Source organism: Physeter macrocephalus, chromosome 18 (genome assembly GCF_002837175.3).
Source record: "Physeter macrocephalus isolate SW-GA chromosome 18, ASM283717v5, whole genome shotgun sequence".
Lineage (NCBI taxonomy): Eukaryota > Metazoa > Chordata > Mammalia > Artiodactyla > Physeteridae > Physeter > Physeter macrocephalus.
Genome location: NC_041231.1, coordinates 3879036 through 3894023, shown reverse-complemented (window position 1 = coordinate 3894023; position 14988 = coordinate 3879036). Strand labels below are relative to the sequence as shown.

Here is a 14988-nt window from a genome sequence, read left to right as displayed (position 1 = left end):
CCACCGGCTGCTCCACGGTCACGCTGCCACGGCCCTCGACCTCTGCCACGACCCAGACCCAACCCACCTCCACCGCACCGCCCGCCACCGGCAGCTCCACGGCCACAGTGCCAAGTCCCTCGACCTCTGCCGTGACCCAGACGGGTGCCCCCACCACGGCCCCTCCAACTGCTTACTTGCACATGTCCACCTTCGGGACCACCCTGCTCCCCACCCCCCTGACGACCAACACTAGGGCTACCACCTACACCCGCTCCCTGCACCCCACGGCCTCTCCTCAGGTCACAGAGCTCCCCACCAGGCCCTTCGAGACCACACCCGGACTCCCCATCACCACACCCAGCACAGGCCCGGCCACCTCCAGCACAGGGCCCGGCACCAGAGCCTCCCTCTCCACCCCCACGCCTGAGCCCAGCACCTCCTCACTGGGCTCCACCCTCAGTTCCTCCATGGCCACCTCCACAGCCACGGTGTCCTCACAGAAGACCCACACCTCCAGCCCCACGTCGGTCACCACGTCCCCAGGGACCGGGTCCACGGCCTCAGTGACCGTGTCCACGGCCTGTCAGCCTCGCTGTGCCTGGACAGACTGGCTGGACCAGAGCTACCCGATGCCAGGGGCCTCTGGGGGGGACTTCGAGACCTATGCTAATATCCAGGCGGCTGGTGGGGCCATCTGCCAGCAGCCTCTGCGGCTGCAGTGTCGGGCCAAGGACCTGCCTGAGGTGGCCCTGCAGGATCTGGGCCAGGTGGTGCAGTGCCGGCTGGAGGAGGGCCTGGTGTGCCGGAACCGAGACCAGAGTAGCCTGATGTGCCTCAACTACCAGATCCGCGTGTTCTGCTGCGACCACAGCCACTGCCCCAGCCCCGCCGGGCCCACGTCCACCACGCCGGCACCCTCATCCTCCACCATCAGCACCAGCACTGGCAGGCTGTCATCGAAGGTCACCACCCAGATGCACCTCTCCTCCCCAGGGACGATCAAGAGGGTCTCCACCCCCACCACTCTGACAGGCCCCTCCTCCACGGGGACCACCCAGAGGGTGTACTCCCCCACCCGTGTGACAGGTCCCTCCTCCACGGGGACCACCCAGAGTGTCTACACCTCCACCAGTGTGACAGGTCCCTCCTCCACGGGGACCACCCAGAGGGTCTCTACCCCCACCCGTGTGACAGGCCCCTCCTCCCCTGGGACCACCCAGAGCGTCTCCACCCCTAGTTCCTCTGCCTTCCCGGGGTCCCCACCCATGACCACCAAGCCAGGCTTGCCCAGTGTCTCTCCAACGACCCGTTTGACTTCCCCCGTATCGACCTCCCCCGGGGCCCCACCCACCACCCCTTCCTGGTCCGGGGTGACCTCTGGCAGCCAGGGGACCTTCTCCATCTCCACCGCCTCTCCCAGCCCCACCACAGCCTGCCTTTGCCACGCCTTCGGAAAGTTCCTCCTACCAGGTGAGTGCAGGAGCCCGCCCCCTCCCTGCAGACCTGCAGCCTGGACGCTGGGTCCCACGGGCCGTGTCCATGTGCCTGCCTGTCCGGGATGCCCTCCTGTCCCCCCTCCCTGGCTGACCCAGTGTCTCTGTATTCGTAGGGGACATCATCTACAACAAGACCGATGGAGCAGGCTGCCCCTTCTTAGCCATCTGCAACCAGCGCTGTGACATCGACCGCTTCCAGGGCACCTGCCCCACCTCCTCACCCTCGGGGACCTCGGCTTCTGTTGCCCCAGTTCCTGGCTGCGATCGCACCATCCCTCCCCGACAGGTGTGCCTCCCGCCTCCTCCCTGAAGCACCAGGCCCTTCTGCGTGCACAGGTTCTCGGGCGTCCGTCAGGGTGACGGCACGACCCCCAGCCCCTCGGTGACCGCTCCACAGCTAGCTTGGCCGGAGGGAGGCACGCGGGGTCTGGGCCTGGTTAGCACCAGCCCGGCCCGGAGGCGGGGGCAGCCCTGCCCAGGCCGAGGGGGTCCTGAGGCTGCGGCAGCGGCGGTGAGGGTGGGTCTCGCAAGCCCACCTGGTGAGCGCTCCGCCCTTTTCTCCAGGTGAATGAGTCCTGGACCCTGGAGGACTGCACGGTGGCTCGGTGCGAGGGTGACAACCGTATCGTCCTGCTGGGCCCGAAGCCGATGGGCAACGTTGTCTGCGTGAACGGGCACCTGCCCGTGAGAGTGCAGAGCGGGGACGGGCCCTGTGATTACAGCTACGAGTGCGAGTGTGAGAGAGCCCGCCGCTGGGGGCGGGGGGGAGGGGAGGGGCCGCCGCCAGGCATTTGGGACCCGCACATGTCCCCCATGCCCGATGCCCGGGATCGCTGAGCCCACCCCCCATCAGGCTTGGCGGTTTGAAGGGAAGCCGGGGGCTTCTGAGATCAGGGAGAGGAGGGGATCGTAACCTGAGGGGTCCTGAGCAGACTTCCCCACGGAGCAGCACGTAGGAGGGGGTGATCTTACGACCCCCGGGGGCAGCTTAAACGCAGGATCACAAACTGGGTGGTTCAAAACAACAGAAAGTGGTTCTCTCCCAGTCCTGGAGACCAGAAATCCAAGATCAAGGTGTCTGCAGGACCCAGCTCCCCCCAAAACTTTAAAGGAGGGTCCTGTCCGCCCCTTCCAGACTCGGGGCCTCGGGCGCCCCGGGCTGTGGCCGCGTCCCTCCAACCTCTGCCCCAGTCACCACGCGGCTTCCTCGCTCTGCCTCTTCTGTCCCTTAGAAGGACACCTGTCATGGGATTTAGGCCCACCCTGGTAACTCAGGATGACCTCATCCCAGGATCCTTAACTTAATCACAGTTGCAAAGACCCTTTTCCCAAAGGAGGTCACATTCGCAGGCTCTGGGTGGACGCGTCTTCGGGGCCCCCATCCAACCTGCTATACCCATGTCATAAACGAGAGGACTGAAGCCCTGGGGGCTGAGTGACTCCCCAGGGTGGCAGCTCTGGGTGGCACTGGGTGAGGCCCGTCCACACCCCCCAGGCTCCTGCAGCGGCTGGGGGGACACCCACTACGAGACCTTCGACGGCACCTCCTACTCTTTCCTGGACAATTGCACCCACGTCCTCATGCGGGAGATCCAGCCGCGCCACGGGAACCTCAGCATCCTCCTGCACAACCACTACTGTGAGGCCGCCGCCAGCTGCCCCCGCGCCCTCAGCGTCCACTATGAGTCCATGGACGTCGTCCTCACCACCACCCCTGGCGCCGACGGGCAGGAAGAGAGCCTGGTGAGTGCAGACGGCAGAGAGGCACTGGCCTGTCCCAGCCTGGTTCGGGAAGGCAGGGGCCGGCAGAGGCCCGGGAGCCCGGTGCACATAGGGCGCATTTCCCCCGCGCAGAGGGCAGCTCCCGTGGGGCCTCGGGAGGCAAAGGGCACCCTGCGACCTGGGGCCCCAAGCGCAGTGACTCCTGAGCAGGGAAGGAGCGTGGGAGCTGCCCGCGGCCAAGAGCGCCCCGGGACCCAAATGCGCCGACCGCGACCCCGGGCCCGAGGGGGCATCCGCGCTTCGGGGTGCAGATGCCGAGGAGGGGGCCCAGCGTCCGGCAGGCAAAGCCCCAAGGCCAGCCCGCTGCCCCTCGGCCCAAGTCACGGGTTCCCCGGTCACGTCCCCAGATCCTGTTGGGCCACCTGCGGGTGAGGCAGAGCTTCAGCAAGAACGGCCTGACCGCGACGGTCACGGGGGCCACGGAGATGAGCATCGAGATCCCCGCCGTCGGCGTGAGCGTCACGTTCAACGGGCGGGTCTTCCAGGCCCAGCTGTCCTACAGCCGCTTCAGCTACAACACCGAGGGCCAGTGCGGTGAGCAGGGACCCGCAGGACGCCTGCCGGGGGCGCGAGGGGCCGGGCACACGCCCCCAGGCGCCCTGGCTCCTGACCGCCTGCCCCCGCCACAGAGTCCCACCTGCTTCCCCTGCCACCCGCCCCGGGCAGGAAGCGGCATTTCACGGCTGCCGGGCTGCCGGGGAAGTCGGGGGGATGGAAGGGGCGGAGAGGATGGTCCAGTGCCCGCCCCCCGCAAGCGACGCGCCTGCCCCGCCCTCCCCAGGCACCTGCACCAACAGCCGCAGGGACGACTGTCGCCGGCCCGACGGCACCACGGCGCCCACCTGCCAGGACATGGCCCGGTCCTGGCTGGTGCCCAGCAGCAGCGGGGAGGGCTGCTGGGCACCCACCGGCCTGCCCCCAGCCCCCAGCCCCCCGTCGCCGGCCCCCAGCACACGCACCTCCACTCCGTGCCCCCCGGATCCCCTCTGCGCGCTGATGCTGAGTCCGTGAGTCCTCTGCGGCGGCTGGGCGGTCAGGGTCAGCCACCCCCGGGGCGCCCGCCCTGGCCTCTGACCGGCCCTGCCTGCAGGGTCTTCGCCGGGTGCCACGGCCTCATCCCCCCCGGCCCGTTCTTCAGCACCTGCGTCAGCGACAGCTGCGGGCCCAGCCGCCCTGACCGCCCTGAAGCGCTCTGCCAGAGCCTGGAGGCCTACTCGGCGCTCTGCCGCGCCCGGGGCGTGTGCCCCGACTGGCGCAACGCCACCAGCGGGCTGTGTGGTGAGTCGGGTGTGGCCGCCGGGGGCCCTGGCCTCCTCGGCCCACCTGACACCCGTCCGTGTGCCCGCAGACCTCACCTGCCCGCCCACCAAGGTGTATAAGCCGTGTGGCCCCGTGCAGCCCAAGTCCTGTGACTCCAGGTGAGCCCAGCAGACGGGGACGGGATAGGACGGTGGGGACAGCAGGCCTCCCAGGCCCGCCCGAAGGGTCTGGGGGGACCCAGGAGGAGACCCGCAGAGGGCCCGGGACCCCAAGCCCCAGATTTCAGGGTGCCCTTCCCCGGCCCTGACCTCCGACCCTGGACTTCAGGAGTGACCCCAGCCCCCCGCCACGCCCCCTGCACTCCTCCTCGGACTGCCCTGGTCGCCTTGCAGGAGCCAGAGCCCGGCGAGCAGGGGGCTGGCAGAGGGCTGCTTCTGTCCCGACGGCCACATCCTGTTCAACTCACACACGGACGTCTGCGTGCTCGAATGCCGTAAGCCACCCCACACCTGGGCCCCCCAGCCCCGCAGAGCAGGAGGCGGAGGGCCACGGGGCGGGCAGACCCCGGCCTGGGCCCATGCCACCCAGTTCTGCCGGAGGTGCAGGGTGGGCTTGAGCCTTCCTGAGCCCCCTCCTAAGTGCCCACCCCCCTCGAGTTCCCCGGGGGCTTCTGTCGCAGCAGGAAGAAGAGGCCTCTGTTGGGGGGAGGGGGGCCGGGCCCGCTGGGGGCCCCAAGCCCAGCGCTCCCAGCAACCCCCTTTCTCCGCGTTCTTCCTTCCCAGCCTGCGTGGGACCAGATGGGTTTCCCAAATTCGTGAGTGCTCTGCCCACAGCTGCCTGCCCCCTTGCTTGAGCAGGAGGGAGGGGGTCCCCATCTCAGGGCGGCAGCTCTGCCCGGGCCAGGGAGGGGCTGGTGTGGGCTCCCCGGCGTGAGCTGCGTCGCCGTCACACGCCCGCTCCAGAGCGGGGGAGGCTGAGGGCTGAGTCCGCATGCTGAGGGCTGGCGCCTGACCCGCTGCTGGACGCAGCCCCAGAGGCCGGGGCCCCACCCAGGAGCCCTGGGGGAACCCTGACCTGGTCTGTTCCAGCCCGGAGAGCGGTGGGTCAGCAACTGCCAGTCCTGCGTGTGCGATGAAGGCTCCGTGTCGGTGCAGTGCGCCCCTGTGCGGTGCGAGGCCCGGGACCAGCCACAGGAATGTGGCCGGGCCGGCTTCGTGGCCCAGACCAGGCCCCTGGCCGACAACCCCTGCTGCATGGAAACTCTGTGTGGTGAGGCCTGCACCCCAGGGGGCCGGCTGGGGCGGAGAGACAGCAGAGGACGGTGCTGGGCACAGGCCACCTGGCCCGCAGGCCTGCAGGGTGGAGGAGGGTTGCAGGGTCCTGGCTGGGCTTGACCACGAGGTGGGGAGGCCTCTTGGGCCTTCATTTTTCCACCTAAAAATGAAGCTGATGACCTCTGGCGTGCCCTGGTACCACCCAGGGTCTTGGGCAAGACCGGGGAGGTGACAAAGCATGGGGACCCAGAAGGGCAACAGAGAGCCGTCAGCTCCCGTGGAAGGGCGATCTCTTTGGTCCGGTGTGGGTAGATGTTACCCTGGGAACCAGAATAGCCAGAGGACAGAGGGCAGGGACACCCCAGGCAGCCCCCCCAACTCTCCCGCAGTCTGCAACACAAGCACGTGCCCCCGGAGCCCACCCAAATGTAGGCCGGGAGAGGAGCTGGCTTCCACCCAGGAGGAGGACAGCTGCTGCCCCACTTTCAGCTGCCGTGAGTCTCTGGGGTGGGGGTGGGACCGGGGGGTTCTGAACACTTCCTTCCGCTGCCTGGGCAGGTCCTCAGCCCTCTCTTTCCTTCCAGGGCCTCAGTTGTGCACCTACAACGGCACCGTCTACGGGGTAAGGGCTCAGCTAGGCGGTCGGGGTAGGGCGGAGGGTGGGTCCGGGGCTGGGCACGTCCGCCGAGGGATGCCCCGTGTCCACTCCTGTCTCCCCACGCCCAGCCCTATCCAGCCCCTCCCGCCATGACAGCAGGTGAGTCGAGGCTCTGGGCCCTTTAAAGGCACCTTCTGTAGAGAGCCTCTGGGAGCTCAGCTCTCCCAGCAAGAGCTTCGGGGCAGGACTGCACCCTCCCACCCCTCCTGCCTGCCCCTGGCCCCTGCCTGCCCTGGTCTGTGCTCAGCCAGGGGGCACATCCGTAACCCCAGGTGAAGAGGAGAGAGGCTGCTCTGTGGGCCTCACCGACACGGGCAGAGGTCCTGGCCCTGGTGCCCCTCCAGGGCCCTCAGTGTCACCTCCCCTCACCCTGTCCACTGCAGGTCGGTGCAACCTTCCCCTCGGTCACTCCCTGCCACACGTGCACCTGCCTGTCCGAGGACACCCATGACCCGACCGTGCAGTGTGAGGAGGATGCCTGCGACACCACTTGTCCCCGGGTGAGGCCGGCCTCCCGGGCAGCCCCAGACCCCTGGGGCAGCCCCCAATCACCACACCCTAGGGTCCAGGAAGGGTCTCCAGCTCAGGCTTCACTGGGGTTTTTCTCTTCCCAAAGGGAGGGAGTGAAGCAGGAGGATGGTGGAAGGGGTCTTGGGCGAGGGGCAGGGCCTGCAGGCTGCTGGGAGCAGGTTCCTGGAGGGCACAAGTGCAGAAGGTGCTGGAAGCAGGGGTGAGGCTAAGAGGGGACACTGGGGCAGGGCAGGGACACTGCCTCACAGAGGAAAGGCGCTGCTAGGGAGGCCCTGGGCCCCTGGGATATGGGCAGGAGAGCAGGAGGGCTGACGAGCCAGGCTGGGGCTGCGGGACGTGACCCCCCCCCCCCGCCCCCAGGGCTTCCAGTACTCGAGGGTGGCCGGGCAGTGTTGCGGGGAGTGCGTGCAGACGGCTTGCCTCACGTCCGACGGCCGGCTGGTCCAGGTAAGGGGGGCTCAGTCTCAACCCCCGCGCCCCAGAGACCCTCCCCGCCAGCTCCTCTCTGCCCACCAGATAATCCTCAACCCGGCCCCCACTCTCCCCCTTTTATTTCAGCCCAATGAGACCTGGATCAACAGCCTCGTGGACAACTGCACGTTGTACCACTGCCAGGCTGAGAACGGGACCCCTATGCTGACCCCGACGCCCGTCGCCTGCCCGGACGTGTCCAGCTGCAGGGTGTGTGTCTGGGGCTCAGGCCCGCCCCGGAGGCCCCGCCCACGCCCAGAGCCACACCCACCCTGGAGCCCCGCCCACACCCACCGCAGGAAGCCCCGCCTGCCCCAGCTCGCCCTCTGTCCCCCTTCCCCTGCAGGGCATCCTCAGGAAAATCGGCTGCTGCTACTCCTGTGAGGAAGTGGGTAAGTCGAGCCCCGCCTTCCCGCTCCCCAGCCCCGCCCAGCCCCGCCCCGCCCACTGACTGCTCCCGAAGCCAACCCCGCCGCCAGAACCCGACCCTGAGCGGGAGGTTACGTGGGGGTGCGGCGCGGGCGGGGACCTCAGAGATCCGCCTCCACCGCTTTTCGTCTGCCCAGACTCCTGCCAGGTACGCGCCAGCATGACGGTCCTGCGACACCGGGGCTGCGCCACCCAGGCCGCCATCAGCGTCCCCTTCTGCGAGGGCTTCTGCCCGGGAGCGTCCCGGTGAGCGGCCCGCGCCTCCCGCCCCGGGACACACGGGGACACCACCCGGTGCCCCACGTGTCCGTGTCCGTGTCCCTGGCCGGACACCAGGCGCTGGGCTGGGGCTGGAGCTGGAGGGCCCAGCTTGCTACAGGAAGGAAAGAAGGGCCGCCCCAACAGGGCTGCACCAACCCTGGGGCCTTCCCTGACCCCCAGAGCCCGGCCTGGGAGAGCTTGGCTGGGCCACGTGGGGCAGGGCACCAGGGCTACCACCCAAAGGTCAGAGTCACGTGCAGGACGGGCAGAATCCGGGGGGACCAGACTGTCAGGGCAGAGCTGCTGGCAGAGCCCCGCCCCACCCCCGATGCCCGGGCTGCAGCCAGCTGTGAGCAGACCGGCTGGAAGAGACAGGAGGATGGGTCCAGGCCTGGCTGGAGGGCCCCGGGCAGGCTCCTGGAGGAGGGGTCTGACAGGGTCAGCAAGTCAGAGGAGCTGCTTTGGGAAAGAAAGGGGGCCTGGCTGGGGAAGGTCGGGGTTCAAAGTGACCGAGAGCGCTGCCCGGGCCAGTACAGAGAAGCCCCGAGCGCTCAGGGAACAGGCACAGGGCCGCTGTCTCCCGACCCCCGAGAAACCAGGAGCAGGGCAGTCCGGGCGGGTGTGGCTGGGTGGGCAGGTCCTGAGGGCCGTGCTTCTGCAGGTACGCCATGGGGGCCCGGGCCACGCAGTGCCCGTGCATCTGCTGCCAGGAGACCAGGGCCCACCAGGAGGTGGTGACCATGCAGTGTCCCAACGGGACGGCCTTCCAGCATACCTACACCCACGTGGACGAGTGCAGCTGTGGCCCATCCTGCATCTCCTCGGCCCAGGCTCCCGAGGACAGCACCCCCATCTTCCCGATCTATGGGTCCACCGTCTGACGCATTCTGCCCCCTCCCACACGCCCGCCCCACCTGCCCCACCTGGAGCCAGAACACGCACCACCCAACCACGGAAACTGCGGGAGCCCACGCACACCTTCCGTGGACACCACTGCCCCTGCCCGCTTTACACCTGCCCCAGGTGAAACCCAGGCCCTGAAGGGTGACAGCGTAGTGAGGGTCGGCTTGAGGAGGACCCCAGGCGGGGGCGGAGGCTGCCCTCAGAGCCCCTCCTGCCTGTTTTGGCCACCTGCCTGGCCTTCGGGACCTGACCCTCATCTGAAACACAAGCACCCACTCCACCCAGGCTCACCCCCGTCCTGGTGTCAGAGGGATGCCCCGGAGAAAGCTGCACGCCCACCGCCGTGCTGCTCCCACGGCGGGCCTGTGTGCCCTCTGCTGCCCCTCGAAGCCCCGTGGCGCACAGGCGCCCGCTGGCTACACCTCCTGCAGTAGAGCGCAGACTGAGGCCTGTCCAGGCAAGGCCGGCTACCTGCCCACGTCTGGACCCCGGCCCGAGGCTACGAGGGCCAAGGGACGGGCCCCGTCGGCACCCCACAGCACCCCCTCTGCTCACCCAGCCCCAGTCTTTGAAAATAAACACCGAGCATCACATACACTTCCTGGTCCTGGTTCTCCGCTCCATGTGTGGGCCGGGCTGTCCAGAGCCACACCCCTGCTGGACCCCCGGGAGGGACAGGCGGGGCAAGAGGCCCCCAGGGTCAGTCTTGGGCTGTGGGAGTACTGGCCAGAGTCAGGGGTCATCCGAAGGTTCAAACACGCGGGTTTTATAAGGAAGTTGGTTCACAGCTGCAGGAAGACCGGACGAGCCAATGGGGGGAGGCCCACGGGGGGACACAGAGGGCATCAGTGTGGGAAGCACTCCCTGCGCCTCTGCGGGGCGTCTCCTTCAGGCGCTTGTCACACGTCAACTTGCTGCGTATGACCTTCGCTTCTCTCTCCACCGAGGGCAGGGACGGCTGCCTTTCTCTCTGCTGCCCCATCCAGAGTGGAGAACACTGCCAGCACGGGATGGGGTGGGACGCGCTGCGGGCAAGGCTGGGGTGGTGCCCCGGCTTGAGCGTCCACGTGGGCAGGGGCAGCTACGAGAGGGCGGGGCTTCCGCCAGGGAGGCAAAGGCGCTGCTGGCCGGGGCCAAGGAAGCCTGGCAAGCGTGTGCGGGGCGGGGGGCTTCTGGGGCCTCCTGCATCACGTGACCTGCCTCTGCGTTCTGTGTGCGCCTGCCCACCCAGGGAATGGCAGCCACAGTGATTTACATTGTCCCCCAGGGGCTGGGGTCCTCAGCTCCCGGGGAAGGCGGGGCCTGTGGTCTCTTTAGTGGCCTTTCCTACTCACGTCACGGAGGTCTGGTCAGGGCAGGCCACCCTGGGACTGGGCCGGAGATGGTCCAGGAGGGCTGACAAGGTTACAGACACACTGCAGGTGAGTCTGGCTGCCCCCCTCGGTCACCACTGGGGTCAACTGTAAACTTGCCGTGTCTCACAGTCTGATTTCCTGGGGCGGGGGCGGGGGGCTGTGGCCAAGTCATGCCCCAGCCTTAGTCTTTGTCAACACCCACGTGTAAAACAACAGCATTTCCTAAACCTCAGTCATTCTCAGGGCACGACTGCTTCCTTAAACCCACGTACCTCTTATAAAACTAAACGTGTTTCCAAGGTACCTGTAAATTGAGTGTCCGTCTCCACAGACCAGAGCTCACGTGTGTGAAGTGTTTTCACCCGTCACAGACTAGAGCTCACTTTGGAGACCAATGCCCAGATATGCTCTTTGCAGGCTCGCTCTCTGCCTGGTGTGGAATTAATTAAGGAAACTGAGCTGAAGTTGGAGTCGGGACAGGCCTGCAGGCGAAGCTCTCACGCCCTCAATGCATCATCAACTGCCCCAAACAGGAAGAGACGCCCCCTGCACGCCCCCGACAGGAAGACATCTACCTGACCACCCAGCCGGAGGAAGGAAACTTCTCTCCTCCCACGGCAGCCCAGCCAATCAGAGACTGCGGTGGCCCAGCCCATGGGAAGCCGCCTTACTCCGGACCCCCAGCTCCTCCAATGGGCTCTGGCTATCACAGCCCCTCCCAGCTCCCCCTCTTCCCCATAAAAGATCCCCCTCCTTGTTCTCTGGATTTGCCTGTGGGCCACCATGGTTCCCACACACCGAACTGCAATTCCTCTGCTATTCCCGAATAAACTCACTTTTGCTAGTGAAACAACTGGCTGTGTTACTACTGAAGTCGACGCTGGACAAGCTGCACCCCACCTCACTCCAGAGGCCACAACCCCACAGTCACTGAGGGGGGCTCAGACATGGGGCGTCTGCTGCTGGGTCCCTGCCCATGGGACCCTGGGACCAACAGGTGCTGCCTCTCAGCCCGGGGCGGCTCTGTGCCCTCATCCTGCTCCAAGCAAGGCTCACCGCTGGTCAGCCAGGTCCCGCCCAGTTCAGGGCCCTGACTGGGGTCCCCCTGTGCCCACTCACCCAGGCCTTGGGCTCCCTGACCCATCAGAGCGGACCCCGGGTGCCCTCACCCTCTGCTTGGTGTCGCGGCCCGCCTGGACCCCGCGTGGGCTTCTGCAGCTTGGGTGGACCCAGCTCTGCTGCCAGGCTCGTCGGGGGCAGCTCCTGTGCGGTTCGTGAAGGGCCGAGGGCGTGGGGCCCGGGCGGGTCACAGACGCTTCCAGAACTCCGCCGGTGCTCTTTACGAGACAACTCATCCCAGCTCCATCCTAGGAGGGGTGTGGAGGGTGCCTGGCACGGAGCCTCCTGCTGTCCGGGTACCCTGGGGTCACGTCCTCACTCGCCCTCCAGTCTGCTCCCTCGCTGAACCCAAGCCACGTTGGTTTCCCAGCCTGTCTGGGGCCTGAGAGCAGAGCTGTGGAAGCAGGGGGCACGGAGCTCTGCGGGGGGCAGAGGTCCCGCCCACAGGCCCAGGGCTCAGCCTGGCCGCCGAGCGGTCCGTCCACAGCTCCAGCTCAGCAGAGCCCCTCCCAGACCAAGGCCCCAGCCGGGCCCTCCTCCAGGACGCCCCTCGGCCAGCGCCGGCCATGTCCCCCTGCTCTGGTGTGAAGGCCACACGCTCTGTCCATCCTGCCCGGATGTCCACAGGAATAACAGCGGGCCAGCTGTATGTCAGAAAGAAAACAGCTCTTCCACACTGAGTTAATAACCCTCGCACTGCAATTTTTGTAATTTTTCACTTTTCCATTTTGTCCTAAACGAGGTTTATTGCTTTAATCTTGGCAGTACCTAACAGTTAACAGACACTGAGGATAATTACCTTAGTGACAACATTACAGATTAGTGAATGAACGTTTTGTTATCACTGGGCCTAATGCGTTTCACAGTGATGCCTGCACTCAGGGAACGGCGTGTCTCTCTCACCAGACTGACTTGTTAGCACAGAAAACTTTCACGCAAAACCACCATTGACACGCTCATCCCAAGCAGCACCGCGCTCTGCTTCGCGGCGCTCGTTTGTCTCCCGCCCTCCGCCCTCGGGGTGACGGGGACACAGCTTCGCTGAGTGCTAGGGGACTACGGCCCTGGACGCAGGGCTTTGCCTCCAGAACAAGTCAAACATCAAACTGGGCTGCAACCTTTGCTTCCACAAAGGTTGCTTTTCAGAAATCAACAGTTCCAAGGGATGCTCTTGAACATTACTTCTGAAAGTGAAAATGGAAGAGATTAACGGTAACAAATCGCTCTCCTTGTCAGCACAGGGAAGACGGCCATGAAGGCCCAGACTCTGTGCCCTCTGGGAGACCCGTGAACCCGGGAGCCCAGCCCAGGGAGGTCCTGCCACCCTTGGGGCCATGACGGGGAGGGGGACTGGCCGAGCTCAGAATCCCTCCTGCATTTGTTCGTCCAACACGTGCTGACCGAGCCCTGCTGTGCGGGCAGAAGCCCGTGCTTGACCGTCCAGCATCCCAGCAGGATGGACACCAAGCAGAGGAAAGAGAACGGGTGCGTCTGGATGACCCAGTCGAGAGGGGCTGGGTGTGGGGAGGGCGGGGAGCTGCCAGAGAGGCTGGGAAGCTGCCCCGCTAGCCATGGGGAGCAGGTGGAGGCCAGGAGCCTTGCAGGGGACGGGAGGCTCAGCAGGAGGCCTCCCTGAGCCCGTGTCCTGGGGTCTTCCCTTCGCAGGGCTGGCCGGGACGTGGGTGAGGATCCGGGCCTTGTGCCATCTCCCTAGCACTCAGGAGACGTGGGAACCCAGACGAAGGACCAGAGCCGCTGCCAGGGTGCTCGGCACACCCATTAGAGTCTCCAGGCTTCCCGGTGGGAAGCGAGGGGCCTCCTGGGCCGGCTGAGGATAAGCGGTCATCCTGCAGCCTGAGGGAGGGACCCGGAGCTCAACGTAAGGGCAGCGGCACCTGCCACTCCAGGACGCCCCGAGAGGAAGGGAGCCTGCACCTGCGATGGCCATCCTCGGAGCCCCCATGGCTGCGGGGCCAGCCCACTCCTCGCTGCCCATGACTGAGCGGGGGGTCAGCGTGGAGGCTGGGACAGCGTGGGCCCCGCTGGGCGGCGGGGGGGCGGGGGGTGACACTGCAGCTGCAGGCACTGGGAAAGCGTCTCGGGGCCTGACAAGCTCTGGACCCAGTCGGGGGGCTGGCTGTGGCCCAGGAGCAAGTGCCCTAGGAGCAGATTCGCCACGCTGCCGGGCAGGCTCTTAGAAATTCGGAACCGACCGCGGTCCGCGTTGCGAGGAGAGCCCAGAAGGGCCCTCGCAGTGGCTGAGGAAGGGATGTGGAGGCTAAGCAGGGCCCCGGGGACACTGCACAGGTGAGAGGGCGCCTGCACAGCCGAGAACCAGCGCGGCTGACCCCTGCAGTGCGGCCGAAGACAGCAGATGCCGTTACAGGCTGGCTCCCCAACAGCAGGGTGATGGGGTGGGGGCTGAGGTCCCACAGGAGCAGAGGGGTCAGAGGCAACCGGACGCCCTGCGCAGTGGCTACCTGCGGGGATGGGGGCAAGCTGGGCGGGCAGCTGACAGCCCGTGGGCTCAGAACAGAACCAAGTGACAGCACAGACAGCTGTCGGCCTCCTCATGGGGGCCACGGCCCCTCCCCCAGGGTCCAGACCTGCTCCGTCCTCAGACCAGAACCATCGGCCGGAGGAGAGGCTGGGCTCCCTCGGGAGAGCCCCAAGGCACCAGGGCAAGTGCACAGGGCGGTGGTCCCTACCCCCCCCAGAGGGGCTCACGGCGTTCACCCCCAGGGCAGAGGGGTCACCACTGACCGCAGGGGCCCAGAGCAACGCCAAGGCCCCTTTAAAACTGGGGCTCATGGGGCCACTCAGCTACCCCCGGTCACTTCCCCAGCCCTGGAACGCGTAACTGGGATGGACACCGGCAGAACGCCACCGATTCCTCCGCCGTCTGGGGCGGGCTGGCCGAGAGGAGGGCCACCTCTGACCTCCGACATGAAAGACGGAAGGGTCGCCGCCACCGCCACGGCCCGGTACCCACTGCCCAGTGCCTGCACACCCAGCCCGCACTCGGCTGCCGATGGACGTCCACGCGAGGCGTGGCGGGCCCCTGAGACGTGGGCAGGCCGCGTACCTGGGTAACGTCCTCGTCCCGTCCCCAGCTCCACCAGCCGACCCCAAAGTAATACCCCCGCCCCCACCCAGCTCGGCCGTTTCAGGCCTGTTCCACACACTCGATGCATACCTACCGCGTGTTCCCTGGGGTTCCCAGGATTCCCGACCGGAGGCGCCAACTGGCCCCCACCTCCTCTGGGCCCCGCGTGCAGTGGCTTTCTTCAGCTCCCACTGGACCACCACCCCTCAGCAACGTCCAATCTGCCAAAAGCCTGCCCACCAAGGGGTCAACTGCAATGACTGTATCTGCATTTCCAACAGTTCTCTATCTGTTCTTCTCCATTTCTGTGTGGGTATTTTTAACTCCCTTGGTCTTTGCATTTTATTGTTTCCACGACACT

General features: G+C 66.6%; 1 protein-coding gene across 1 annotated transcript in view; it reads left to right on the top strand.

The window, feature by feature from the left end:
• The window catches only part of MUC5B (mucin 5B, oligomeric mucus/gel-forming), a 40308-nt gene extending 30060 nt beyond the window's left edge, over positions 1-10248 (top strand). The window contains exons 39-57 of the mRNA XM_055079563.1: positions 57-1452; positions 1592-1764; positions 2043-2214; positions 2974-3221; positions 3608-3794; positions 4042-4267; positions 4351-4538; positions 4609-4678; positions 4913-5013; positions 5303-5334; positions 5609-5789; positions 6184-6288; positions 6379-6416; positions 6836-6952; positions 7344-7430; positions 7542-7664; positions 7801-7846; positions 8021-8129; positions 8806-10248. Coding sequence (XP_054935538.1) covers positions 57-1452; positions 1592-1764; positions 2043-2214; positions 2974-3221; positions 3608-3794; positions 4042-4267; positions 4351-4538; positions 4609-4678; positions 4913-5013; positions 5303-5334; positions 5609-5789; positions 6184-6288; positions 6379-6416; positions 6836-6952; positions 7344-7430; positions 7542-7664; positions 7801-7846; positions 8021-8129; positions 8806-9025 — 3819 coding nt within the window. The 3' untranslated portion in view covers positions 9026-10248. The remainder of the gene's footprint in view (positions 1-56; positions 1453-1591; positions 1765-2042; positions 2215-2973; positions 3222-3607; positions 3795-4041; positions 4268-4350; positions 4539-4608; positions 4679-4912; positions 5014-5302; positions 5335-5608; positions 5790-6183; positions 6289-6378; positions 6417-6835; positions 6953-7343; positions 7431-7541; positions 7665-7800; positions 7847-8020; positions 8130-8805) is intronic.
• Positions 10249-14988: the final 4740 nt, after the last annotated feature.